The sequence below is a fragment of the Toxoplasma gondii genome, chromosome III (genome assembly GCF_000006565.2).
Source record: "Toxoplasma gondii ME49 chromosome III, whole genome shotgun sequence".
In the NCBI taxonomy this organism is placed as follows: domain Eukaryota; phylum Apicomplexa; class Conoidasida; order Eucoccidiorida; family Sarcocystidae; genus Toxoplasma; species Toxoplasma gondii.
In genome coordinates, this window is record NC_031470.1 from 1,983,298 (window position 1) to 2,011,254 (window position 27,957).

At 51.2% G+C, this 27,957-nt stretch overlaps 3 protein-coding genes across 3 annotated transcripts; 1 reads left to right on the plus strand and 2 right to left on the minus strand.

Moving 5' to 3' along the window:
* Nucleotides 1-928: 928 nt before the first annotated feature.
* TGME49_254860 (hypothetical protein) lies at nucleotides 929-8,180 on the minus strand. The gene is made up of 2 exons (XM_018781084.1): nucleotides 4,697-8,180; nucleotides 929-4,196 (listed from the first exon to the last, which is right to left on the minus strand). The coding sequence occupies exons 1-2, from the start codon at nucleotides 7,298-7,300 to the stop codon at nucleotides 1,401-1,403; spliced, it is 5,400 nt and encodes a 1,799-aa protein (XP_018638107.1). The 5' UTR covers nucleotides 7,301-8,180; the 3' UTR covers nucleotides 929-1,400.
* A 4,244-nt stretch (nucleotides 8,181-12,424) lies between these two features.
* TGME49_254870 (hypothetical protein) lies at nucleotides 12,425-18,994 on the minus strand. Its single transcript, XM_002369500.2, has 8 exons — nucleotides 18,185-18,994; nucleotides 17,405-17,626; nucleotides 16,432-16,512; nucleotides 15,736-15,933; nucleotides 14,300-14,511; nucleotides 13,989-14,078; nucleotides 13,478-13,673; nucleotides 12,425-13,041 (listed from the first exon to the last, which is right to left on the minus strand). Exons 1-8 carry the CDS (start codon nucleotides 18,336-18,338, stop codon nucleotides 12,908-12,910), a joined length of 1,287 nt encoding a protein of 428 aa, XP_002369541.1. The 5' UTR covers nucleotides 18,339-18,994; the 3' UTR covers nucleotides 12,425-12,907.
* Nucleotides 18,674-27,921, plus strand: TGME49_254880 (Alpha-galactosidase). Its single transcript, XM_002369501.2, has 11 exons — nucleotides 18,674-20,199; nucleotides 20,800-21,076; nucleotides 21,550-21,607; nucleotides 21,862-21,998; nucleotides 22,631-22,650; nucleotides 22,959-23,143; nucleotides 23,938-23,994; nucleotides 24,369-24,432; nucleotides 24,935-24,991; nucleotides 25,635-25,917; nucleotides 26,815-27,921. The coding sequence occupies exons 1-11, from the start codon at nucleotides 19,863-19,865 to the stop codon at nucleotides 27,581-27,583; spliced, it is 2,244 nt and encodes a 747-aa protein (XP_002369542.1). The 5' UTR covers nucleotides 18,674-19,862; the 3' UTR covers nucleotides 27,584-27,921.
* The last annotated feature ends 36 nt before the right edge of the window (nucleotides 27,922-27,957 follow it).

Genomic DNA, 27,957 nt, shown 5'->3' on the forward strand with positions numbered 1-27,957 from the left:
CTTAAAAGTACCATGGAGACGAACAGTTGCTGTCTTTCATGCACTGCGGTCGTTCGTCCGCGGTTCGTCGGCCGAAATCACAGAACTGTGTGTCGCCCAAGCGGCCGTAGTGTTTATTTCTTTTCGCAACTGAGGTCTCCACGAAGTGACTCTCTTTTTCGAACGTGTACTTCAACTCAGAAGCGACCGCGGCTTCCTGTGCGCACCAAGTCACACAGTCGCGAGACATCGTCTTGCTCACAAACTAGCGACCGTGACCTTGTGAGAACACCCCGCAGTCGAGAAAGGCCTGCGGGGCGAGGTCCGGACAACGGCAGCGTGAGTAGCGTCGAGCATTGGAACGTTCGAGTGCTGGATTATGGAGGAGAAAGGTGTCAGTGTCTTCCTGTTCTCCGATGTTACTGTTCCCTCGTTTTCTCTGGGAGACAAATCCGTTGTTCGCAACCATCAAGTCCTCCCTACGCACATGTTTCGCCTACTTGCGAGGCGTTTCGGCGCAGCAGCGTGTTACTTCCTTGACAAGTTATCTGAGTTCGTTTAACAGATCCGAGAACGCGACAGACACTCACACGGAAAGGATCCGCGAAGCTCACTGTTTTTCTCACCTCGCCGTGGTCAAAAGAAACACAGCGTAGACGCACACGAATGGCGATGGCGACAACAAATGGGGCAGTTCGCCCGAAAGTCGTCTGTATAAAGAACGAATCAGTGACACGTCCCGCGTATCTTCCAAAGGCCCAGATGACGTCGTACCAGCTTGGACACAAATGATGGATTCAAGGAGACGCTGGATGCCCCTGCACTCGATGCAGTTCAGCATGACGGGAGATCTCCGCGAAGAAATGGCGACGCAGACCTATCCAACATCGTCAGCAAAGTGATACAGTCTATGCATATACGTACATATATATATATATATATATATATACATGTATTTATACATGTGTATATATATACATGTGTATATGTATATATTTTATGATGTACACGCATGCATGGGCAGACTTCGTTGATGTTTGAAGGGGGGGGGCAAGAACAAAGTCAGTCTGTAGAGAGGAGGCAGAGGAAGTGATGAGTGTCGCCAGCTGCGTTCGTCGATCGTAATGACAGAGACAACTACACAGCTGTTTCCCCTCACCTCCTCGGAAAATCGTATAAAACAACCGTCGTTTGTGTGCCTTCTTTCTTGCAGAAAACCTCGCAGTCAGTCTCGAATTTGCCGCCATTCTGTAGTGAAACTCTCAGATGACCGCTTATTTCACAGCTATCCTGTCAACCACTCTCAGCAGGTATTTCCTGTCTTTTCCTCGAAGCCCTCTGTCTCCCGTCGAAGCTCCCTTTCGCCTCATCCTGTTCGCGCGATTGATTCGCCTTGATGACTCTTTTGAAATGCACAAATGTCAATCTTCTTCAACGTTTTCCGGAGATATCCGTCGCGGCAGAAAGCCAGATAGTGCGCTGCCGCCGATACACTCCACGGCGTCGTCGTCGCTCTGCAACGCGTCGTCTCTTTCTCCCGTGTTCTTTTCGTCTTCTCCTTTGTCATGAGCGTCACTCTTTCTGCCCTTGTTTCTCTTCATGCAGATCCGCTGGATGTTTTCACGCATGCGCGACGACAGGAAGCACGAAGCTTGTATCCAGTTTCCCGTCCGCAGCAGAAATGCAGGTGTCACTTTGGTCTCCTTTGACGACTCTCTGAAGGCGCCCGTCAGCAAGTAAGCATCGGCTCCACACGCCTCTGAGTCCAGCCGCACAGTGTCGCTGTTCTGGGGTGCTCGCGCCTCGACTTCTGGGGCGCCCGCCGTCGCGGAAAAACAAAGACTTCTCCCCTTCTCCCTTCTCTCCTCTGCGCGACCGCCTCCAAAGGTGCTTTCCTCTCTCTCCCTCTGTGCATGCGCTTCCCCGTCTACAGCACCGCCGCCTTCTGCGCGCGGCGAGGACGGCAGTCGGCTGCTCGCTGTCGGGTGTACAGACACCGGGGAGGGCTTCTGCTCTCCAGGCGTCTGTCCAGCGGGGGGTTCTGTCAAGTCTGGCTCGCCTTCCTCGAGACGCGGATCCGCATAGGCTGCGTGCCACAGCTCCTCCATCATTTCTGCGAGCAGTGTGGCTTTCGCGCTGTCGCTCGTTGCAGAGAAATCCGAGACGAGCAAGGCGAGGCGCTGCCGCTGCAGGCTCTGCATTGGAGAGACACGCGGGCGCAGCGGAGACCCCAAATCAGCAGACACAGAATGCGAAGACGCCGAACTCGAGCTCGGCCTCACGGTCCTTTTTCCTAAGGTGGGAAATGGACGAAACGATGACGTGTATGGACAGCTCATGAGCTTCCACTTGCCGGCCACGGCTGTAACGAGAGGTCTGCGAATTCCCCGCGCTCTTGAGTCTAGAGACTCTAAAGCCTTCCCCCGCAAACTCTCGTTCGACTCTCCTCTCGAGGATCCGGAAAAAGCGGGGCAGAGCGACACAGAAAGCTTCTCAACTTCCGCCTCCACTCTCTCTTCCTCCTCGGCTTCGCCCTGTGCCCCACACCGAGTCCACAGCCTGTCGACGTCCATGCCTTGCGGAGCAAAGAGCTGTGTTTCTGGCAAAGGGCAAGGCTCCGCAGCAGAAGAAGAAAGAGAAGCAGAGAGAGGAGAAGGCGAAGAGCAAAGAGGAGCAAGAGGAGAAGAAGGCGAGGGGGGAGAGCCGTGATAACACAGAAGCGAAGCAGAAGACCAATTAGACGTATCCAAGGAGGAAAGGCCTGAAATGTCCGGGGGGCATGACTGTGGACCTCCTGGAGGTGCGTCCTTCGTCGTTTTCGCCAAAGGCCTGTCAGCATCACCTCCGGCAAAGTTCACTTGTTTTCTTCCGCCTTCTCTCTCCCGTGTTAGTCCCCACGCGTTGCGTTTCTTCTCTCTCTCTTCCTTCTTCTCCCCGCCCTCCGTCCACTCTCGCTTGTCCTCTTTCCTCTCTGCTCGGAAGAACCCCGCCGTCTTCTCAGCACTCGTCTGCCTCGACTGTCTGTTCCGCAAGGTACCTGCATCTCGCGACTCTGTCCTCGAAATGGAGGAATGGCGCTTGAAGATACTTGAGGAACGTCCTTGCTTCTGGTCTCTTTTTACGGCCGCGTGCGAAGCGCCGGGCCGCTGAGTGCAAAGTTTTGAGGCCCTTGGCTTTTTGCTGGGCTGAAAAAAGTCCGTGATGAGTCCACGGCGCTTCCGCTTCGACTGCTCTCGGTTGTACGTCCACAGCGAGGCCGCGAGTGCGCGCTGGAGTTCGTCGTCTGAGTTTCCCGCGGAAACGCTGTCTTCGCAGTTTTCGAAGAGACCAGAAAAGAACGTTGTCCGGTCTGAGTTGCGCCAGTGAGAAGACGGAACTTGCTCGCGAGATGCAGTGGAGAACTCGTCACTCGACAGCTTGGAAGAAAACGGAACAGAACTTCGGGGTGGGGCTATAACTTCTCCAACAATCAAACAATCGTCATCTTCTCTCTCCGCATCCATGGTGTTCTCTTCTTTCTTCTCCATGTCTTGTTCAAGTTCTGTGTCTTCTTGCTTCTCTCGCTCTCCTTTCTCTTCTCTGTTTCCTTGCTTCTGTGTCTCGACTCCGACTGCCTTCCCTCCCCTCTGTGCGACTCGCGTCTCTTCCCGTGTACCGTCTCTGTCGGCGACGGCCTCGGCTGATGTTGTTTCTCGCGTCTTCTTTGCATTCTCGCCGGTTCCGAGGCTGCGCTCGACAGAACAAGGGGATGCTGTCGAGTCCATTCTTCCTCCTCGCTGGTCGTGTGTCGCCACAGACTCCGCAGAGTTCGCGGAAGCTGAGAGACGACACAGCGGGAAGTCAGGACAGAGGAGAGTCGCTGCAGACGCCGCAGCAGCGCATGCAGACGTATCTGCCGCTTCGACGCGAAAAACAAGTGCGGGCGGCCAGACGGCGAGGTGGAGACGAAGGTACACGCGCTGAAGAGGCGCGCAGTGCATGCGGGGGTCGGAGGCCTTTTCATCCTCGCGGCGATGTTCTCTTTCTTCATCCAGCCAGTCTAGGCACTCCTCGCTCTCGTCTGGAGCAGCGGCTGCGCGGTTGAGCGAGACAGAGAGAGAAGCAGAAAGGGAAGAAAAAAACGCTAAAAGCAAAGCGCTCCTTGTGCAGGCAGAGAGGAAGCGAGGCGGTGCACCGACCGACCCGATATTCGAGAAAAAGAGTGTCTCCTGAAGGTCCTGGACAAGCAAAACAAAAACAGAGAATTCCACGGAGAGTGCATGCAGAGAAAAAACAACCTTGAGGTTTTCCGAGAAAAAAACAGAACGGTGAGCGAAGCGAAAATCAGTATCCGAGCTCCGGGGCCAGTACCACATTTTCTTCTCTGCATCCCTTTCAAAAATTATCCTCTCTTCTCTCTCTTCTCCCCCCCCCCCCCCCCCGTCTTTCTTCTCTCTGCCACCCATTCTGTCACTCATCTTTCTGTTACTCGCCTTTCTGTTACTCGCCTTTCTGTTACTCGCCTTTCTGTTACTCGCCTTTCTGTTCTTCACTTCTTTGTTCTTCACCTCTCTGTTATTCTCTTCCCTGTCACGCGTCCCTCTGTCACTTGTCTCTTTCTCACTCTCCTCTTCGATTACACCCGCCTGTTTCTGGCGGTTCCTCTTTTTTCGAAAGTGGACCTTTTCGGAGATTTTCGATTTGCTATTTTCTCTCTGTGGCGCTCCTCTGTCCTCACCTCCGTCTGCTCTTGCAGGAACGCGTTAAGAAGTTCGGCCTTCACCTCGTCTTCGTCGGGTGATGGCTTCCACCGTTCCTCGAGGCACAGCAGATCGCATTCTTCTTCTTCTTTCGCCCTCGTCGTGAGAGTCGTTTTCTCTCCTTCGTTTTCTGAGCTCACGTTCGTCTCCTCATCGACCTCCCTCCCTGCCTCATCTCCATTTCCACTCTTCTGAGTAGTCTCCTCTTCCGGCTCTGTCGTTTGTCTTGTGTCCGTCAAAGTCTCCCTCTCAGTCTCGGTTTCGCTCTTCCATCCTTGTCTGTCTCCTTCTAAAGCACCGACACCTCTTCGCGTCCTTCTCCACCCTATCGCATGTCTCCCTGGTCGCCTCTCCTCGCCTTTCGTTTCTTCCTTCTGTTCTCCCAGGTCTCCCCTTGCGCATCTTTCTGCAGCTTCTCCAGCGTCTCGCGCATCTCTTCCTGAACGCAATCGATGTGTCGCTTGTGTCTCTTCTCCTCCCCCTCGAGTCTCCGTCTCCTCCTGGCGCAGCAGTTCCCAGGGCAACCTTGTTCGCCTCGGCCCAGGCGCTGGTCGGGAGCTTCTCGCGAAATCTCTCGCCTCTCCTTCCCCAGCGACTTCGACAGAAGAGGTGGTAAACGCCCGAGTTTCAAGTGGATTCGCTCTTCGCGCTTGAAGCGTTGCTCGAGTTTCTTCGAATTGAGTACAGGCTGTGTCTACGGCTTTGTCTCCGCAGCAGACCGAAGAGGCCGCTCCCTGCCGCCCTTTTTCTTTCTCTTTCTGCCGCACGAAAGTCTCTTCGTGTGGGCAGGAAAGCGTGGAAGCGTCTCCTGGAGAGGGAGAGAAAAAAGCGCCTTCCTTTCTGCGCGGACGTCTCTCCGCTTCTTCGAGAAGCTCAACCCCCACCCCGCTGTTCGCCTCGACGCAGGCCTCTGCCTCCTGGGAAGACGCGAGCGACGGAGAACAAGCGGAACAATCGCGCCGCCTCAGCCAGCGACGGTAGCCGCTCTCCTCGCTGCATACGGCACACCTCGGCAAACCTGGACGAGGAAAAGTGCCAGAGCTCATACAAGAGAAAGGAAGAGGGGTAGAAGAAGAAAGAGGACTTGAAGAGGACGAACGGTGAGAAGACGACTGTGAAAAAGAAGACGAAGAAGAAGACGCAGAGGAAGACGGTGAAGAAGAAGATGCAGAAGAAGGTGAAGAAGAAAACCGTGGAGAAGCAGAAGACGAAGAACAAGAAGGTGAAGAAGACGCAGAAGAAAGTGAAGAAGAACGACGAGAACAAGGCGTGGACTTGGGCAACGAACACGACGCGTCAGTTTGTGTGTTCCCGAGTTCGTTGTTCTCGGCTTTCTGTGTTTTCCCTCCGCGGCGTTCGGCAAGTTTCGTCCGCCTGTAGCAGCGAAGGAGAAGTCGGCGGTGGTGGGCGTTGACGACGGGAGGTTCCTCTCGCGCTAAGCAGAGCAGGAGGCGAGAGAGTTGCGAATCGCTGTTTCGGAGATAGGCTGGCGCCGCCAGCGGGTACGCTTTGACGGCAGAGTCTCTGAGGCGGAGCAGAGCGTGGAGCAGGAGGCGAGTCTCTGTGCGGTGAGTCAGCAGAGAGAGGAAGAGGGGCGAAGCAGCGACGAACTTTCGCATGAACTCCGGCGCATCTTCCCACAACGGCGTGAGGCCGAGTTGAAGGCGTTCCTGAGTCTTCTGCGTCCGAGACGCGCGCGCGATGTCGAGCTCTTCCCGCGCCTCGACCGAGCCCAAATCGAGGAGCAGCTTGCTCAGATCGTTCGCCTCCAGCTCCTCGGCCTTCTCCACGCACGCATGCAAAATCGGAGACAAATGCGCTTCCCGCACTGCGGAGAGAGCCCGTTCAAAGGGGTACCCGAGACGCACGAGCTGTGCAATGATCTGCTGATTCGCGGCAGACAAGCCAGAGAGGTCGACGGGCGGGGCAGCAACCACAGCGAGAGGAGAGAAGGGAGAAGAACGCGAATCCGGATGTGCAGCAGACAGAGAAGGAGACGTCAACGCGCAGTCCGGAGACGAAGTGGAGGCCGAGAATGTCTCGTTGTTCTCAGTTGAGGCCCCGGAAGGCAAACCAGACGCTGCAGGCCTCTCTTTCTTGATGAACTGCGCAACGACTTCTTCTTCGGTGAGCTCTTCAACGACCAACACACCGAGTTCGTCGAGACGCGAATGCAGCCGCTGCTGCACCGCTTCAGCTCTCGCAGGGTCGACCGGAACAAAGACTGGATGCGAGGAAAAGCGCGAGGCGTCCTGCTGACCTGTCTCCGTCTCCTCGCCAGCTTCTCTCTCCGACGAGACAGGGGCGGGGAAACAGAACGGACACCGATAGGTCTGTCGCTCTTGCTCCTCCAGCCCGCAGAGCAGATGTCTTCTGAGCCATGCCAGCTGAGCTTCTTCCTTCGCCGTCTGAGGATCTTCTGCTCCCTGCATGTGCTGAGGAAGCGCGTCGGACGCAGCGAAAACAGAGGGCCTACTGGGTCCCAGGCCGTGTTGAGTTAGAAGCTTCTCTCGGAGCTTCACACGAGGTCCGAGGCGATACGTACCTCTCCCTAAACACAGTGGGCAGCCTGGGCAGGCCATGGCTTTTTCTGGAGAAATAAGACGCAAGGAGAAACTCTTGATTAGATCGTAGATCTAGGAACATGCGGCACACCACATTTGGCAGGGCATTGGTATCACGACAGTACACGCAGTCAGCAAGTCACGGAGAGATACTCGCGAGCCCCGATACTGTATCACCTTGGGCGCATCCACATCCAACACTATTTTAGGTAGGCCGATTACGTTCTGAACCTACAGGGAAAACAGAAAACTCCCGGCATCGGCGCGTCTGGAGTCGCTAAACAGACTTCTCCGAATGTGAGAGAACGTGCACATGAGCCAGCTGGGTAAAGGTCTGGAGCAGACACCCGGGAATGAAGCGAAAATCGCTTGAGAGAGATCCCGAAAACCCCCCGAAAGAAGCCAGCTACTACCGGAATCAGCAGAGCGGTCGTGACTTGCGCCGATTCGGGGAACAAACGGCAAGTGCTAATGTGACATAAATACGCCACAAAAATAGATAGAAGACTCGCATGCAGCTGTATATATTGATATGCATATGCCGACAGGAAGATACGGGTCGTGACTGCAACTGATGTGCGGGCACAGATGCGCCAGAACGGCAGGCAGAACTGCCTCGCTGGAGCTCCTCGTGTTCGTTATTTGTCTCAAGACAGTTCGCGTAATAGAACGGAAGAAAAGGAAGAGTTGAAACCAGTTTATCGTGAGATTCTTGGAGGACGGGAAGAAACGGGAGAACGCCGCCTGGTTTCCAACGTCCAGCGATGCTCGCAGCTGACACGCTACCGCCGACCTGGGGAAAAATGCTGGAAAATGACATGTCATTCGACTTTCTGCTGCAATTTCTAGAAGAATTGCACGGCGTTGCTTCCCGGGGGAAATGTTGTATTCGCACGCGTGTGATTTCTGTCCAGTTTTCGATAAAAATGTCGGCAGATGCACGACGATCGTCGTGTCTCCTTGGATCTTACGCGTTCACGCGTGCATGCTCGAGATTGTTTACGTGAAACGGTGTCTCGTCGAGTCGCTCAAGAAAGTGAATTTGTCTGGTATCCATTTCCGTCAGTCTCAGGGTCATCAGCTGTCGCAGAACGCTCGACTTGACGAAAACACTATTCTCAGCTGATTCTCGGTGCGCTCTATGAACGTCATTTGTGTTGTGGAGCTTACAGGGTCCTACAGCATCTCACACCCTGTTTCTGCAATGCAGCTGCCCAGCAACAAATTTTCTTCCTCATATACCACAGAAAACGAAATTTTCTCATCTTCCTGGTTTGACTTCTGGAGTGCTTCAAGGAGATGCGCAATATCTAGAGTTGGAGACTGCGTTTCGGCACCATGCACACACTCTGATCCTCAGTAAGGGCAGGAAACCAGTTGTAAATCGACATAGCAGAAAACATATGGGTAAACACAAGCGGTTGCATGACTTCAGGTAGTTGTTATTCTCACGTTGAGTTTCGGCTGTGCCTCTTCTAAGGGAATCACTGGGGGGCTCTTGTACTCCACAGCCACCGTTCTTCTTGTGGCTGCCTTGTACTATTTACCATCGATGGAGGAGGAACAGCACCACTTCTTTTTTCTATGCCCCCTTATGACAGCTCATTCAGTGCCTTGTCTGCTGGCGAAAACCGTTCTGAACGACCTGTCGTCTGCATTTCTTGATAGCTGAACCGAAGCCGAGTCGAATATCGGTGCTGTCCGCTTCGGGGGCGACGCCTCGATAGTGTACACCTTTGTGTTCAAGAGTGAGGTGTGCCACACATTCGAGAGGTGAAGGATTTTTTGGGTCAAAGCATGTATAAACAGTAGACTACCAAGTGAAAGTGGCGGTGGAGCGACCAGACCTAAGCATCTGCTTACGACGTGGCAAACATAAAGAAATAGATAATACTGCCGAAGCCACTGCAAGTGAAGAATGGTGAGCCGAGAGACAGCCTACCGAAAGCCTCTTGAATAGCTCGCTATTCGCCAGTGATTTGCAAATGGTATTTCAATAGCGCACATGTCTCTTTTGTCACTATCAAGGCAGAGCTCTATACCATGTTGGTTCTAGTGACGGACAGCTGTCTCACTATTTCAGAGAGAGGAACCCTCGCCTAGGATTTATGGGGTTGACATATCCCCCAATTTCTCTCCAGGACAAATCTGTGATGAAACAGGATCTGCTTACGTTGGTGTTTCTATCGCTGCTCACGAACATTTACGGTACCACCGAAGGAATGCTGTAGCATTACGTAAAGTGGTACAACATATCACCCTTCCCCCCCACCCCCTTCCTAGTCCCCGTGAACAAGCATTGAAAATTGTAGCACTTTCAGTCTGTATATGTACAGACGGTATCTTGCCCCCAAAAAGTAGACGTGTCATTCTGTAACCCTCATCCAAAGATGATCTATCTGGCAAGGCTTGACAGCATGCAGACAGAGTACGCAAAAAGTACAGGTCGACCGAATTAGACACGTCGCTCTCCCTCATTGTGGAGTGTTCCCGACGAACTACCGCTCAGCTTACTAAAGTTTTCACGTCTCATTGCCTACGCGGCTGCCCCCAGAGACTTTTGGCTTGGCTGCTTCCTGTCGCATCCGCTGCGACGCCAAGGGCCTAGACTCCGGCCTCGGCGAATGCTAAGAATGCGGGGGCAAGCCCCTGGAAAACGGAAGAACATGAGACGGAGCTCATTTTCCTCCCATTTGTCCGGCATGTATTACGGCCCCAACAAGGATGGCTGTCGCGGCCAAGATTCACACCGCGAACCGTTTGTGCCAAAAGCCTACCGGCGACGGTGGCAAGCGCCTTCGCCACGCGCCGTCTGCCAACCGTACAAGGCAGCCCTCAAATGCGCTGTTAGGCTGACGTTCGTGTGACATCATCGCGGCTCGTCATTCAGAACAGAAATAAAACTGTGGAGTTCTCGCACTTCACCAGTACCACACTTTCAAGCGAGTTCACACTATCATAACATTTCGACGCGCCTTCAGGTGTGCACGTTGGCGGTAAAACACAGACAACCTACATGTTGCACGCACGTGGCGAAAGCTTTTCTTTCATTCGTCTTCGCAGGGAACACAAAATCTATCAAAGGGGTGGCGAGCATCATCCCTGTATAGTTCACATAGAGTGCTTGCTTTGTCTGTATGCGTGTGCATAGGTTGCTAGTCTGCATTCACTCGTTTCCCCCCCTTGCATAACTTCTGCTCAGACACGGCACTAGTGCTAGAGCAAGGATATCAATTTATCACACGTCCCCACGTGAATCACATTCCGAAGGTGAAACGGATTAGACGCGTTAATGCCACATGCTGAAACCAAATAAGTGCGCAGATGTTAGACACGCGCTCTGACCACCGGCCACGGTATTTCGACGCGCAGTTATAACGTAAACCAGTTCAGGCTCTTTTTCTACTGCGACATTATCATAAGCCTGATCGCGTTCGCACGATTTCACAGAAGGGTTACACGGAGTTTCCAACAAAATCCCCCTATGTCAATGAGAAGCTGCATCGATATTCGAGGCGCGCTGTAAGGGGGCGCTTGCCCCATTAAAATTCGACCTCAGAAACATCCTGAAATGCAAAGGAAAAAAAGTGCAGCATGTACTAGAAAAATACAAGGCCGCAGGAAGTGAAATAAGTCGAGGGAGGCACCTTTCCTCCATGCGTGTTCCCATTGCATGCGCAACATCATCACGGGCGGCTTTTGCGTCACGTGCGACGACCACTGAACTAGGTCACAATGGCCCGGCTCCGACCGTACAAACGGGTGAGCATGCTGCCGTATGAACACCTCATTCGTGAATGCGTGCTCTGGGGACAGCATGTAGAAGCTTTTTGTGCTCAGGGAGTTAGCTAAGTGAGATTCAAACGACGTTTTTACGGAATTTGGGCGACCAAGCGTTGTGCAGAAAAGACCAGCGTACGCTGCTATTGTTGCTTGGGTGGTGCCATGTGAATCGGGGAGGCAGAGCAACCTATCCACAGCGTAAGCTTAGCCAGCTGGGGCAGTTTAAGTTATCTAAAGGCATACTGGACTCGAGAGTAAATCGACGATGTGCACTTTCATGGGTTTGCCTCCTGACTACACAGCAATGCTGGGATTCACAGAAGCACGTGAGCTTGAGGGTCATTGTTTGTAGTACCCATTCCCTGACGTCAATCATGGACTGAGTACTTCGAGCTAGTACTTCGAGCGTCAGGATCATTTACTGTGATGCTGGGACACCCCGTACAGGACGCCAGAGACAATTCGCGGACCTCAACGATTTGTGTTTTGTCGCTGCCATCGCAGGCTCCAGTTCCGCGTGTGCAGCGGAATTCGAGATTTGGCTTCATTCTTCTTCAGGAATGTGAACAAACAGTATCACCAGAAAGCATGACAACCTGCCACATACGTTCTGTCGCTGTAGGACTAATGAATGGTATCATTGCTGGTCGTAGCGACAGAGGTCAAAAAACTGCCACATTACTTATGAAGGGTAAGGGGTCCGGACGCACTGTTTCCCACCACTCTCAGGGAAAACTAACCAAACAAGTCTGAACACGTAGCATTGGAAAAGATCACTTCCGCAGGTGGATCTGTACATGCTACGTGCAACAACCACGGGGCACAAGTTCTGCCCCAACCACAGCACGGTTCTGCGTATCTGGGAGCGCGTCGACCTTCAGGCAAATATTCAAGGCCGCATTTTTCTGCATACCTCATACCTGATGCCGACAACCCCGCATGTATCTCTATCTCCTAGTCCACGCCATCTCTGGGTCTATAGAAGGTCCCCTGAAAGTACAACCTGCCCTCAGTAGTTGTTGTAATGTCCTAAGCAACCTTTACAGCATATTCAAGATCATATTTCGATGAGACAGTGATTTTTCAATAGCCTTCCTATCAGCCAGCAGATCTGACAAACGCTCAACAGTGCTACGCACCGAACAGAGTCCACGAGCAGCGCTTTGCGGCTCACCCAGTGCATCTTTGAAGAGAGTGACAATTTTCTTTCCCTCTGGAAAGTTGGCAGTTACCATTCACTACATGAACTGTGGGTGGTGGCTTTTCTAGAAGTTGAAATATGCGGGTGAAAGAAATGCAGATAAGTGTCGTTCCTCCACCAAAAGCCAGTCCGTATCAACGGCGTTTCTCCCAGCTGGCCTCACGGGAAAGATTTATGATCCACTCTTCAGTTCCAGCAAGCGCGTGCTTGTACAAAAACACCTCCTGCGTTCGGTGAGCATTTGCCGGGGTGCGAGGGTTTTCCCACGAATACCCCGGGTTTGCGTGACGGTTCAAGAAACACCAATGTGTGACCAAAAAGTCCCGAATGAGTTCGGTTAGGCAGCAGAACAATGAAAAAGCCACAGTCTGCAGTGAAAGGTCCACGCGAATTTAGAGAGGGAAAAAAATCGTCCAGCCAAAAGCCGTGCATCGTAAATCCTTCGAAAAGGCAAGAGCTGCGACGAAATCGGCAGAATCCGTGACCTACAGACGATATTAGTCAAGAGGCTGCACAATGCGCGCCTTATAACTACATTGTAGAACTAATGAAAGGTCCCCGCACTAATGCGACATGCCAGTAACTTCCTTCAACTCGCAGTGGCCTTGTTGTGGTTTTCGTTGAACCGTGAGCGATCCATTTTACTGATCTTCATCAACTTCCAAAAAGGCGTATAGATAGTCCAGCCGGGTAATGACCTTGCTGAGAGTCTCTTCCAAGATATTTTGGCGTTCCTCAATATCGCTCAGGCGACCATTAAGCCTTCTCCGGAAAACTGTAAACAGCAGGTAAGAAAAAGGCAGCTGAGAGTACTGTAGCAGAAGACCTAGTGGCGTCAAGCTGTTAGACTGCGTGTGTGACACCAGCCGAAGTGATCACCGGAAAAAGCGTAGAACGCCAGTAGGTCTTCTGCTACAGAAAACAAAAGCAATAGAGGTTGGAATGTAACGAAATAACGGTAGCCACGAAATTACCGTGTTGCCCCTATTTTCTTTGTTCCAGCCGTTACCACGGAACCCCCGCACGGTCCCCTCAACCGTGTTCAACGGAGCTAGGTGTTTTCACTGGGAGCACTACAAGAGGAAAATTCCTATTCCCTGAAAGAGCCTGCGTTTATCTGAAACTTCCGATAACGCCACGTATACAGAACAAAAATACAGAACAGACGCCAACGAACGTAGAAATCGGCATTCAAATGAGCCTTCACTCACCCTCATCCATGCCGGATTTAGGAGACTCCAACAGACTGTCTTGAGATGAAATGGACTGTTTCAATGCAGCGATTCTCCGGCGCACAGTGTTGGCTCGAGTAAGAGACTGTGCGATTGGATCACCGAATAATCGCGGATGGTTGTCGGCACGCAGAACATCGGTGCTGTCCGAGGCCAAGGAAAACGTTCGGTCTAACTGCAAAAGTGGAGACAAATTGCCCACATGAAGATATTTGGTGTACCGCCATGCGAACAGGACCGCAGTGGGACTGCCAGAAATAGCGAAGCTCAAACTGGGGTACTCCTGCGGCAAAATGGCAATGCATCAAACCTTGCAGGACGCCGCCACAATAGAGGAACATCTGTAACGTCAAGATCGTTTAAAACGAAGAAAAGCATGGGACTCGAAAGCCACACAGACACGCTCCTATCCACTCGGGCACCACGCTCAACCCCCTAGCAACTAGAGTTTTGGTTTCTGCGTTTGGCAACAAATCGAATTTTCACGCACCGCGTTTGCTGCTTGAAGTAGCGAGTCGAGTTTCTGGAGGCCATATCTCTTTGGTTGTTCCATCTCCAAATGCAGGTCAGTAGCCAGCTCCTGAAAAAAGTGAACAAAGCCGCCGACCAGAAGCGTGAATCCTAAACTCTAAACGATACCTTACACCGCATCAAGGTCTTGAAAACCATCTCGTTTACTTGAAATCATAAGATTGTTACACTCGCGCTTCCGTTTTCCGGTTTACCGTGTCTCGCTTCTCTTTTCACGTTTACTCATAAGGAAGACAACATTTAGAAGTAAGGGCCTTCATGACTCGTTACCTTGGCGGGGCGCATGATGGCATCGAGACTCGGATTTGTGAACATGAGCGCATCCTTATAGTACCACTTGCCATTCGCCTCCCCAATGGCAAAGTACACAAGTCCTGAGGTGCTGGGAGCACCTGGAGGCGGCCGGAGACCCGCGAGGACGATGTCTTTCACAGTCGGTCCCACGAAACCACCGCTAATTTGGATGCGGCCTCCTTCCAGTTCTGCAGGAAAAAAGGGAGCAAAGGTGACGGCCTCTGGCATTTGGAGAGAAAATACTCTGTCAGCGTCTGTTCAACGTCTACCTAGAGAAGTAGCAGCAGGATGGGAATCTTTTAGGCTGGGGCACAACCTCCTTTCCCCAGTACCATTTTGGGGGCCTTGGCTACATGGGGAATACTCAGCATATGCTGTGGCACTGAGACGATCCGTCGTACTCTACTTTGTCTTGTCTGAGTGACCACTGGGCACCACCACGCGCGCGGGCAAACATGGTTCAACACATCCATCTCCTGACTGACTTTGAGTCCCAAATTGCTGGCGTATCAACATTAAGTCATTCACAGCTTGAATCTCCGCTGATGGTCCTAGATATCGAAACTGCCAACAAACCTCTGCATTGGATGGTGAAGCTTCGTTCACTGCATTATATGCTCGAAATCGCGTTCAGGTACGATATGCAATGGAATTACAAACTGGTTGATCCTTAGGCGAGGCTTTTTCAGCATCTCAAAAGCCTCTGTACGATAGAAAAACTCAGTCAGTAAGAAATTTGAACACGTTAGTCTACGATGAACCAGTGGATATGTGACGTGCTTTGGAACAGTTCTAATCCTGTAACTACTACACTTTTGGAAATAGTCAAACCGAACATTGTCACTCTACGACCTAATTTGGGAGACCCTTGACTGAACGAACTGTTCAGTCGATTATAAGGACCTAAGACCGATATACTACAGTTCTGCAATGCAGGGCAGCCTACTGTTCAGATCGTGAAAATGTCGTCTGTTACCCGGATCCAACTTCTGCTGCGTTTTTCATGACCCCCATGATTTCTGCAGTATGTATAGTGGCATCCAACAGGAAACGCTACGCAACCCAAATCGGAATGCATCATTTTGATTATCGTTTGACCAACTGCATAATTGTCGACAGGTAGTCACAAGCGTATACAGTCGTACTCTTTACGCTCAGCGGTTGGTGGTACAAGGAGAAACAACTGATACACACACTTCAGCCATTCAGTATTTACCTCAGTTCGTGAGTCAGCAGATATTTCGAGTGTGTCCGCCCGAGAGTTTCCAAACCAAACAGCATGCGCTTTGTTACCTACCAAGAAGTGCGAACCGAAGATGTCAGATCGCTCTAAAGTAGGAGCCACGTCAAATGTTCTCATGAAATCCTGCAGTGCATGTGTATTGGTTTCCTCATACAGTCCGCAAACGTACCAGGTATAGAAAGGCCAAGCGTGTACACAGCAGCAGCCAGGACGATAATGGAGCACTCTTCTGGAACGCGCGTCAAATCCATCGCCAGAGAATTTGTAGAGACGTTTAACGAGAAAGCCCCGTTCGCCCCTTCCGTGTTTCGGTAAAACACGCAGTCGAGATACTTGCATTCCTTGTCATACAACAAAGCGAACAAATCTGCGCGAAATGGACACACGAAAAAACAAATGTTTCCTCACCCGTCTGGTCTCCTTCAGACCCTGCGCCTTGGTCTGAAGGGACACGCCGTGGCTGACACACTTTGTCAAGACCCCCCGCACACGATCTTTCGAATGGTGTTCTCTGTCACTTACCACGCTACGAAGGACAAACGAATTTGGATCGGCATGAGCGAAGTCGGAAGAAAGTCACAGTATTCAAAAAACACTTAGACCCCTGGTACCACTGATTCAGATGCCATCCCCAAGTGAGTTTCTAACGATGTGCGATCATGGTAAGTAACCTGTTGTCGAAGGAAACTTGCAGTTTTCCTCGAGGAACCTTTTCGTGTTACAGTGCTACGCAAATCTTGAACCAATCCCACATAAACTCAATCGGAAATACGCTGCTGCGTACCCACCTGGACGACCGCACTCAGTAAAGTTCAAGAGTAGAAAACGTGCTACTGGTCTTGCAGAAGTGGAGAAAAACTCTTACCGAGTTCGACGCCGGCGGGGTACGCGTCCTCATCGTAGAAGAGTTGAACCCGCATTTGCTTCATTGCCTCCGGTACCTTCCCTGATAAATTCGACCTCACAGAATCAAGAATGGAACTGCAGTCCAAGACTATTTCAGAATAAAAGGTCACTTGAACACGAATCACGGTTTCGTTCGCACGCTGAGTTGTATCTTTTGCCAACAACAAAGGGGTCACGAACGTACAGCCGCAGGCGTATGCTGGAAAAAACGAAACAGGTGGAATTTACCCTTGAGTCAACATTCCACCCGTAAGGAAGTGGTCCCTCCTCCAGGATGATCTTGGAGGCCAGTCACTTTGAAGATTCATCTCGAAGTGCCGCGATATTTTGTCGAAAACGATGAAAGACAGAAGGAGACCACTAAAGTGGATATCATGATGCTGCTACAGCTTGTCTACAGATGTTGTTTTTTCGAATTTCAGACAAGACACCTGTACGCACGGATGTTGATACGATGTGCAAGCCACGATGTTTGCCACTGTAGAACTGGATCCGTTGCAAATATATAAACTTTTCATGTCCAAGACAGGCGCCGAAGAAAGTAACATAAGTAGGGGTCAACAGAACCACCCCATGAGTAAAACTGGTCACTTTGTCCAAAGGGTCTGTGTTCCGCCCTCCTCAACCGTTCGCTCAATTGATGCACTCCACATGATGGCATGAAACGTGTAATAGCATGGATACGGTAAACAAAAACCCTTCAGAATCTGAACCAGCAGGCCAACCCTTAGCGTATACTCCCCCAAAAAACCTCATAGGTGATCGTGTCTCAAAGATAGATCTTCCCAGTCCACGGAAGCCGACGGCAAGAACTCAAAATCGTTCAAGACCAAACTGAAACAGCTGCCCTTTCCCATAACTGAAGAGTCAGTAGGTACAAACCGTCCCACGATTGGCTTTGTCCAGCTGCGAATCTATTTTCGCTGTCGCACCTGTGTCAGACTTGGAAATGGAAGCTTCTGACTCGGCCTCTGCTGTCTTCGTTCCTAGACGGCCGTAAAAGGATCCTCGGTGAACAGCGCTCCCCTTTCTGTTAACGCCGGCATCACCGGCAGTCGTTGTTGGCTGTTCATCATCACCGTTCCCGACATAAGTCCCGTATCCCGAAGTTCCCAGTCGGAGAAGGCCTGCGGTCGACATGTTGCTTCTGCAGCCTGATAGAAATGACGTCACACCGTTGTACCATTCACTCTCTAAACACTTCAGAGTGCAACCCATGGAAATACGACGGCACAGCGAAGAAACGCCGCAGTGCAAAATTGTTATGGTAAAGTGCTCTCGCACATCTCACGGTGTCACAGAGTGAAAACGAAAGGAAGGGTTAGAACAGGAAAGGTTTGAAACTTCAGACGTTTCCGACATTACAATAGGCACCGCTCTATACTTCGGGAAGAGGAGGAACACGAAGAAATACTTGTCGCAGCAATCCGATAAATGCGTAGACGAAGCATGAGGTGACGGGTAACATGAGCACTCAGATTCCCCAAAGTGTCAATGGACAACATCAGGGCGTGCTGCTAATTCAAAAAGCTGTTCTCTGTGTGTTTACTCAACTCAAGGGTTCGGTAGCAACAAATGGTCGACACAGCGCAGTTGCAGAGAACTGCGGTGACGGCCACCCGGGAAGCCCTGTTAAAAAGCGCAGCACCCAGGAAATCTACACTGATCACCAAGAAGGGACCCTCGGGACGATAAATTAGGTCTTGACTTACACGATCGAAGGAGAATTTGCAGCTGAAAAAATGTAGGAGAGAAGTGAGACTGCTTTAAAATTTTGGGAGGAAAATCGCGCACATCTGGGGCGCTTCCCAGGTCTTGCACGGCGCCGAATTCACAAGCCTTGCTGCGCAGCACCGACCTTCGCATATCACACGCAGTATCGCGCTCTTTCCACTTTTCAGTGTATCACACAAGTCTTTTTGGCGGCAAAACAACTCAAAAAGCCAGTCTATCCAGTCCTTTAGGGGCACCGATTTGCCTGGCAGACGCTGCAGACTCAAGGTCAGACACGCCAGGCTTGACCCCTGTGTATAACTCAACAAACCGGGAATCACCGCTTACTTAAAACGCTGCTGAGGAAAACACACGGAGCTGTTTTAGGACGACTTTTTCCTCGGTTTCCTTTCTTTCCTGACATTGCAGAGAGAGCCGTATAAGCTGCAGTCAATGTCTATGTATCATCGATGATCGGAAACGACGGCAGCCCTGGTACAGCTAGCTGGTAGGAGTTCCCCGGGAATTTGAGTAGAACCGTCCTCCCGGCAGAGGCGGGCCGTTTACAGACTCAGGCAAGACGTGTGCGTGAGACTCTGGCAAACATGCGCAAGTGATCCGAGTCTGTTTTCTCAAAAATATGAGCTAGAAAGAAATGGCAGGAGTTCTTCTCGTGAAACGTGGAGTTTCCTCCCAGTAGTATATCCCACACACCCGGGAGTCTACCGACGAGATATCCCCAGTTTCCAAGAGGAATACGACGTCGCACGGTCCGTGTCGGCTATCAAAAGGCTCGACAACACTTCGATCGTGTTTCTGCCCCACTTTCGAGGCTCTTTGTCCTCTGTGAAGGAGCGACACGGAAGATTGAGGTTTCAAGGAACGGGTGATCCCCTGTCTCGGATCCCCTGGGATGCCCAACCCCAAGCGGCTGCGATGTCTGCAGATCGCCGTTCCTTGGCTGTCTTCAAGGTGCCGTGTGCCAACAGCGCAAAGCCTTCGCTCGCGTTTTTCGTGTCTTTTCATCAGTGGCTCCTGCATACTCATATCCTTTATCAGTTCACGCTTTTCCGTACTAATTCTTCGCCTGTTACCCGCAGTTCACCGTCACTTCTCAAATAGTCGCAGCTGGCCGCGCCACACTGGGCGCCCGCCCCCCTTGCAGTCCATGTCTTCCTACTCAGAAGTTTGACCCTTTGAGGGGTCGTGTGTCACCAGCGGGAACACGGATCCACGTTTGCTCTATAAAAAGCTCTTTGAAAGATTTCTCCTGTCACACTTGTTAACTGGAGTTTTCTGTGGAAACCTTTTCGAGGCAGGGGACGTAGCTGTTTTCCTTCCGTGTGGTTCTGAGCATGGCAGTACGCGCCGTCTAGTTTACCGGGAAACTTGTGAGATCCATAGTTTCCTCGCATCTGTTTCGCTCAAATACCTCTGAAGTTGAGCATGTGACAGTCTATATTGTTGTCTCTACTAGTCCCAGGAGTGCCGCCGTGCGCTTCCCTACTGTCGTGTCCAGGTCCCTCAACCAGCCGCAGCACCGATTTTCGTGTCTCGTGCGGGTCTGCGAATCTTCAGTACTTCACCACGTTCCAAGTGTTCTAACCTTTGCTCCAGCTTGAGTTTTCTTTCTAAATTTATGGTGTCAAGAGCCTCTTTTCCCCGTTCAGAGGGAAAATGTTAGTCATTCGAGCCGGTTCGTGTCCGGGGTCTTCCGGGCGGATTGCCCGTTTTGGGGGATACCGAAAGTGCGTTTTTGTCCTAGGTTTGGTCGGGCTCTCAACTTCTTCTCTACTCGCCCTTTGTGGCGAAGCGTCCCTCGAGCCGGGTGATCCGTTCAAAAGCATGCTTCCTCTGCTAAAAGAGACGGTCCAGCTCGAGGAAAAATTCCTTCACGATGTGTTCGATGACGATAACGAAGACGACAATCCATCCAACACCAAACAGGAAAGCAAACCGGTGTCTCCCGTACACACAGACCGACTCATAGGCTGGACGAGTGCCAGCTGGCCAGGTGCGTGAAAGCTACTTTGGTTTTTTCAAGTGCGTCCTGAGAGCTCCCGAGGTTGCGACGTGTATATTGAGGGGGGGGAGGGGGCCGAGGGGGAAGCACACTCGGACGCTACATAAAGATCTATCCATATCGCACAGAGTAACTATGTTCATCAGCGGCCAGTCTTCCCTCTTCTATTTGATCAAGAGATTACCAAAGTGAACCCTCACATTACTGGGTGGCGACTTCGTTTCTTTCCCATTCTATCCATTTGCGGGTCTCAGGACAGCTCGGCGGCCGTTCCTCTTTTTTCTAGAGTCTCCGGCTCCACCCTCTAATGTCTTCCTGTTCAGATTATGTTTCTCCGTGTCCCTGTCCCCCTGTGTCTCCTCGTCCTTCTTTGCGGTCTCCTGCTCCCACCTTCTGGCTATGTGTCTAGGTTCCCGTGTGTCTCTTCCCCGTGACACGGTGACTTCTCGCTGTCCTGGATATAGTTTGGTGACGCGTCTTCCCCGCTCTCTCGTACGATGGTAATCAATGTAGAGACGGAACTGGTCGAACCCCCATGTGTTAATACAGCAACAATGTAATTATTGTTTCTGGACAAATGCTTCTCTCCAGCCTGCAAGAGCGAAATGTACAACGAGAACCAACTCCGCGACATTGCAGCCCGTCTAGGCGAGTTCGAATTCCAGGCGGCAGGCTACAATGCGTTTCTTCTTGACGGTTGCTGGGCACTTCCTGAGAGAGATAGTCAGGGCCGGCTGCAGCCTGACCCAGAGCGTTTCCCCTCAGGCATGAAGGCTCTCGTCGACTTCGTTCGTCGGAAAGGTCTCCGTTTTGGCATTGGAACGTATCTCGATAACAGCTGTTCAGAAATGCACACTCCGGGCGTCGGGTGCGTTCTCACCACTAGCTCTTTATAAATACCGCGCGTCACTGGATTGCTTAAAACAGATGAAAGTGCTTGATTGGAACAGCCGCATTCCAGGGTCCGCGCACATCGCGTTTGCCTTTCTGTTCATTCGTGGCGGGCATCAAAGTACTGAGACAAAGCCAGGGCACTGGATTTCTGTCTTCCGACCCCTCCTGGAAACCATATGGAGACTGAGTTAACATCGAGGTGTCTAGAGTCCTAGGAAAGCCGTGCGAGAGGACTGCAGCGATGTAAATTTTCTTCTTTTAATAGGGCTAGTTAAGTTTCCGGTCGGCTGCGGGAATTTCCTCCGTCGGCATTTATCACGGCACATAGGAGGCGCTGTTGGTCAGAGAATGGGATAAGAGTGTGCTGGGGAAAGTTCGGTGTTTTTATGTCGACTCAGGTGTTCCCGAAGTGTTTTACGTCTGCTTTTGCCTTGGCCTTCTCTGCAGTGCCGACCCAGACCACGATGTCGCTCTTTTCACGGAGTGGGGAGTCGACTTCATCAAGGTAAGGCGTGAGTCCTCTTTCAGCTTGTTCGATTGTTTACAGCCGCCCCGTTGTGTCCACTTGCTGCGTATGCACGCATCGTTGTGCCGTTACGAGGGTATGTGTGCTGCACAGACGCCCTTCCTATCTCCTATTTGATTTCTCGTCAACATAGCAATGTTAGTTGTATCCGTCCCTCTTTGTCTCCTGCCTATTTTCCAAAGATTTTGTTGATGAGTTGCGCTTCGTTCCTTCCTCATTTTCAATGTTTGTAGGTGAATGCGTGCGGAGCCCCTGCACGCAGTATTCATGCGCCAGCGGCGAACTGGAGGAGCGCGATCAACTCCAAGGTGTTGGATCGGTACCCTCAACTGGTCTGTAGCTGGTTCAGCGAAATTGGGAGCTCCTTGCCGTAGGTCTATTACATGAGGGAGTCTGTCTTCAGCGGTATGACTGGCACTGCATGCGTGAGTTTGCGAGGCTTCTTCATGTCTACTCTTCTTTGTGCTACCCACGCAGTCAGGCGTAGCATTTGTCTTCTACAGTTAGGATGTGTTCGGAGATTAATGTAAACCACTACTCCAGTGGAGTCTGCAAGACAGAGACAAACGCGTTCCTTACGACTCATGTACACCCTCGTATTTTTCGAGAGTGATATATGTCTACATTCATCTGTCCGTGTATGTAAGAATCGACTGGGTCGTCTATACGCTCCCACTTCTGAAAGCTCTCTGAGACCATCAACGAAAGGCGAGTGACTGTTCAAGTGTCGGTTGGTGAACGTTCATATATACATGGCAAGCAGTGGGCTTATAGATTCTTTCTCCTGTTGAATTTTCTTTGCATTCGGGTTGTAGAGGGGGGAAACGTTGAAGTTATTAGATGCCTGAAATCTGGAATTCATCAGTGAATGCATCGATGCCACGCGGGCAGGTTAGTGTCGAAAGGGAATTGGTGGGAAGAGGTGCGTTTTCCAGTGTGTCTTTGGGCGACTTATTTTCAACCTGGTTTCGTCTGTGTGGATCTGTGTTGTCTCTCCATCAGCGAACAAAAGCTTTACACAAGTGAGTTTCAAGGTGTTTGCGCCTTCTTCGGCTGACTACAAACGTTGCTGGCCTAGAACGTATCGAATGTATCGTCGTGCGCCAGTCTTCAAGTGTGGCTAGGTGTTTGGAGATATGAAGGTGATATGATTTCGTGTACATGTATCTAAGAAGCAGGCCGAAGCTTTTACCCCCCCCCCCCCTGTAGCATTCGCGTCTCGCTCCTCGCCTTCAGCATCCCTAGACATGTTGCTTAATGCGCCAGGACGTTTTTATCTCAAACCTCGGTGTGAGTGTAAGCGGCTTTCCTGCCCAATCGTTTTTTTCAGGCAAAATTCAAACTGAACTTAGCGAACTGGCAAAATTTTGTGATGTCGTGAATATCTTTGAGACAACTCCTCCCACGTGGGACAGCATGAAGAAGATGGCGGCCACGTGGCAGGCAAGGGTGACGGCTGTGTCTTCAGTTCGCCACAAGAAATTTCAGATGAGCTGGAGCCCTCAGTTTCTGTCGGTAAGTGTCGCAGACTCACTCCGGGAAAAGTGTCTGCTAAGGAAGCAAAGCAGTGAGACGCCGAGTAGCGTCGAAACTTAGAATTTCCGACGACGGCATTTCAATCCTAATGCAGTGCAAATGGATTCAGATTGGTTGCTTGCCTTAGCCGTAGAACCAGTGCGGTAGTGAGGCGTCCTACATAGCAGCTAGTCTACCATGTAAATGGACGTTGCTTGTGGTAGGGCGCGTTTGTACCCCTGGAAGGGCGCCGGTGAAAACAGGAGGTCTGCGTGCCCTCGTTTGAATGGGGCTTTGGGGCTGGGCACCTTCACGACAGGCGGGGATGTGTGCAGTTGAAATTCTCGCAGAAACTCGCAAAACCATGGTGAAGAAGCAGCAACCTCAAGGGCCAGAAAACAGCCGAGTATTAGAGATCGAGGCAATGTCTGTGCACAAAAGAAAAGAGTAGTGATTCGTGAAGACTGGCGACCTGTTTTGGGGGTAGGGAGAGGTGAAGGGGAACAAAAAGACCCGTAGGAAAGTGAAGAGGGAAAATGGAGTATGGGCAAATGTTTCTACAGCGACAGACGGGCGAAAAATACTGAAGGAAAGGACACACAGGGAGAGACATAAGAGACATGGGCAAAAGCAGAACCAGGACTGCGTATCTCTACTGGACGGCAAAAAACAACTGCGACTGGGGCAAGTGACGGGCAACAGAGAAAAGAGAGGGGGATCTGATGTTGGACACTGGGATAACTCAAGCAAGTGTGAGAGCGAAACTTCGATGTGCTTCGTCTTTCTGCATGCAGGTCAATGGTTTGGCCTCCCGCAATCTGGCGGAACTCCGAACTCAATTTTCCTTGTGGGTAAGCGTTTTCTGAGACGAGAGGAAGATCGTGGAAGAGCGGAATCCAAATGTAGGCGCGTGCAGCTTCTTATGGCCGGGAAGAGGGCACGCGCAGATGGCGTGTTTAGGATGCCCCAAAAGGGGAAATAATGGGAAGACATTTGTCGCAGGGGGTGGCCGAAACACAGCAGCGGCGATGGTCTCCCATCTGGTATTGAGCCTCCGTCGCTACACGTTCCTACATGTGTAGAATAAGAGAGAATCGGGCACCCAGGTATACGTGGATGAGACAGTCCAGCAAAACAGGGAGAAAAATTCGAACGGTACATCACAGTTGTGTGTTAAAACATGCAATGGCCCTATTGGCTTTGTTTGTCGCTCCTGTGCTTTTAGGCCCTCAGTGGAGCTCCCATTATGCTGGCCGGTGACATCACCAAAGTGCCTCAGGATGTTGTTGGTAAGAATTTCTCCGGTTCTGCGGGGGTATACTGAGATCTTCCGTGGCATAACGTATTTTTAAAAGTTGCTCACATCTCTTAATACCTGGAACAGTAGCTTATGATCAGACCGTGCGGTGTGTCGGCTGAAAAAGAGGTAGAACGGCAAAGCGAACGCCCAGCGATGTCGAACTTCGTTGTGTTCAAAGCAAAATTGCAAATGTAGGCGACTAGAGTTTCTTGGGTCAGATAGACCCCGTGCGTTACTCTAGAGGTACAGCCTAGCTGTTCTCGTGTAGCCTATTTTCCACATTCATTTTCTTATAGTGCGTCTTCTGAGCAAGCATCTCCTCCGTCACACGATGTCTCTTTGTTTCCTTGGTGGTTTCCGTCGCCCTTCCTTCTTTTCTATCGAACAAGTAAAGGATTTTAATGAAGTTTTCTCGTCTACGAGCGTCCCCTGCGTCCATCCTTCTTTGCTTCGTGATTTTTTTTGTGGTCCTTATGTATGCGACCTTGCAGATATTCTGACTGAAAGAGGTGCCACGGATGTTGCTGCTAACGTGGACACGATGTGGGGTGAGTATTTGAGAACTTAATCTCGTGAAGGGCCAGGTAAAAAATGCCTGAAATAACAAGGTAATAGATAAAGTGAATCTGCTGTGGGCATTGATATTCTTCATGTGCTAGGTTCTCCCCTCATGAACGCTTTCCGTAACTCCGTTCCTGCGTTGTACCATCGTCTTTCTTCGTCTCCCGGTCTTCTCCCTTCGTAACTCGCAGGGTTTTTCTCTGTGTTCCTCTGCCGCGCTCCATTCTTGATCGTACTTCATCCTGGTGAACGTCCATTGATATCTCCAGATTCCGGCTGACGGCTTGCCCTCAGACACAGCAGAGGCAGAACCGAACGAGACCTCATTCTTGTCGCGCAAGGTGTTTTCGTTCCTATATTTTCTCTGTAGAGTCATTCAGAATTACCGCTTGTGGCACACGACACTGTCGAGTTGGTTTCATTGTTTCCTGTCGCCCAGCCGAACTGGAGCCTGTATTCTTCGTTTTATGGAAACCCAAGTTCCGCAGGTGTTTCGGCGAGCTAGGAACGGTGTCGTCATCTGGTGATTTTGTATCGGTGGATGGGTATGTGTTTTTTAGACGATTTTTTGCATGGGTGGTCATGATTATCGATGCGTGTTCTCTATCTGGTTGCCACTACGTTCTTCAGGAAACAGGAGTCTTGGAGACGGCTCTGTCCAAGCGTGGATCTCTTCTCTCTTTGGCCCGAGATTTGCAATCGGGGTCTCCAACTGGGGAGACACTCCAGTCACTCACAAAATCGACTGGGCAGAATTCAGAGATTGGCTTGGCATTGTGCGCGGGTACCCCCACGAAATAGAAGATATCTGGAGGCACGAGAATCGAGGCATTATGCGTCCAGATGGATCTCCTCTCGTGATCGAACTGGGGCCTCATGAAACGGTCCTTCTCAAGTCAACGATCCAAGATCGGTGAGTCAAAAGCTGAGGGGTGCCTTAACGCTATACAATTCTGCCCACCGGTCAGCGCATGCGCATATGGCAGTGTCGTTTCCTGTTTAGTCGTTGGAGAACAGGGAAGAGTTATGAAACTTGCTGGAGCAAGAATATGCTTTCTCAGTAGGTGGCTTCCGTGGTGAGGACTGCTGAAGTAAGACAATCCTGACTGCTGAAGTGAGACGATCCCTTTACGTCCACTGTTTTGTTTTATATCCCACTTCGTTCCAGTTTTCTTGACAGAGTTTCATCCTCATGTGAACGGAGTCAGACCTTTTTTTCTAATCCGTTTGCCACAAGCGATCTGACACAAAAAGAGGCATTCAGCACGGTGATAGGGACGAGGCTGCAGTGGGGGCGACGATCATGAGTCCACACAAATGCTGCGCTTCTTGCCACGACACGATTTCCATTCTCATAAAAGCAGGAAAGTTACTGTGCGCTACGGATACATATCTTTCCATGTGTGCACTTTGTTAAAAGAGTTGACGCGCCCCACGAGACAATGACACTGGACGTCTGTGTCGTCAAACACAGAAGTGTCGTAAAAGAGCAAGCTTGTAGTTCTCCGGTATATCAATCTCATTTTTCTCAAGGCATTTGTCGGTGGCAACGCACCGCTCTGTTGTCCCTGTCGACTTACAGTCTAGAACGTGTTTCCTGCCCTATCTGTTTGGAAATTCTTGTGTGTTCCGATATACTTCGGTTCTGCTTGAACTGAGGAGTCAAGGAGGTACAAACCGTACAAAGATTATGTCCATCTGTGAATTCACGTTGATACCCGGTTATGTATGCATATGTGTATACATATAAGTATTTGTTAGAGACGAATATCCTGGGTGTTCTTAAGCTTTTTTCTGTCGTTTTCTCCAGCGAGGAGTCAGCTCAAGAGCAGCTGCCTGTGCCGCAGGTGGCAGGGCGCGTGCCTCGTTCGAGGGGCGTTGGCCTAGATTTCTCTGAAAATCCTACTGACCCGTTTGCGCCTCCGGTGGATGGCCCCGTTCTCTTTCCTACGCCAGCCTTTTCTTCGCGGCCTATTCTCCGAGGCTCTGGTAAGGTGCGAATCTTTCGCATCGGCTCCATTATCTCTCGGCCTCCACGCCCTGCTCGTGAGTCGCCTTTCGACCACCTCGTAAAAACCATGGATCAACTGGCCAACCAGTTGGTTACCAAAGTAATTCCTGACCTTATGAAGGACGGGCCGCAAGTGAAGCAGGACGGCGCGCGTGACGCTACTAAGGCCCCAGAAGTTGCCCAACCGGTCCCACAGGCAAAAGCGTCTCCAGCCGAGTCCGCGGAGGCCGCCGTGAAAACCTCCAAGACGACCTTCTCGTCAAGCGTGGAGAAGCCAGACACGGAAAAGATCGCAAAGAGTCAGCCCGATGTGAGAAAGGGGCAGGCCACAGCTGCTTCATCAAAAATGAAAGAAAGTGGCTCCGAGTCCAGTGAACAGCCAGAGGCAACGCAGAAAAGCAGTCGAACCGGTTCGTGGTCTATGTTCGTCGCGGGGTTAGTTGCGGCGGGTCTCCTCATTGCGTTTGTCCTTGTGGGAAGAGCACTTTTCATGGCTTACACAAAGTCCAAGGTGGAGGGCCCTGCCCGGATGCAGCTGATGCAGTGCGAGAGGCCGCATGCCAGCTGAGGAAAATGGCAAGTGACCCGTGGGAGTTTTTTCTGGCGAGTCGAAACGAAAACGCTGAGAAGAGACACACGTTGTGAAAAAAAAACTATACTGTTTCGCCTACGCAGTCTCTTTTGGGGAACCGTCAACGAAACAGCGTAGATGTACGCGGTCAAGTCTCACAGATACCAAAGGGGCAGTTGGTGCGTCAAAAGAGCATGGAACTGATACGTTCTGTTTCCGTGGTTCGAAAGGTTTTTTCATGGACAAACCTTCTCCGGTGAACTCCTGGAGAGTTTTAGTGATGCAGGGAAGAGTTCAACGACAACGGTACAGCTGCTCCAATTACATACACGGTAGTCGAGCTTTGCTTTTCGTGAAGAAGCTGAAGAGAC

Coding starts and splice junctions, on each gene's coding strand:
- TGME49_254860 (XM_018781084.1), bottom strand. CDS start 7,300: ATGGCCTGCCCAGGCTGCCCACTGTGTTTAGGGAGAGGTACGTATCGC. Junction 4,197..4,696: donor TCCTGCAAGAGCAGACGGAG/GTGAGGACAGAG, acceptor TTGCTTGTCCAG/GACCTTCAGGAGACACTCTT.
- TGME49_254880 (XM_002369501.2), top strand. CDS start 19,863: ATGTTAGTCATTCGAGCCGGTTCGTGTCCGGGGTCTTCCGGGCGGATT. Junction 23,144..23,937: donor GGAGCCCTCAGTTTCTGTCG/GTAAGTGTCGCA, acceptor TTCTGCATGCAG/GTCAATGGTTTGGCCTCCCG. Junction 25,918..26,814: donor AAGTCAACGATCCAAGATCG/GTGAGTCAAAAG, acceptor CGTTTTCTCCAG/CGAGGAGTCAGCTCAAGAGC.
- TGME49_254870 (XM_002369500.2), bottom strand. CDS start 18,338: ATGCGAAGGTCGGTGCTGCGCAGCAAGGCTTGTGAATTCGGCGCCGTG. Junction 14,079..14,299: donor CCATCATGCGCCCCGCCAAG/GTAACGAGTCAT, acceptor CACTTTTTTCAG/GAGCTGGCTACTGACCTGCA. Junction 13,674..13,988: donor TACTTCAAGCAGCAAACGCG/GTGCGTGAAAAT, acceptor CCACTTTTGCAG/TTAGACCGAACGTTTTCCTT.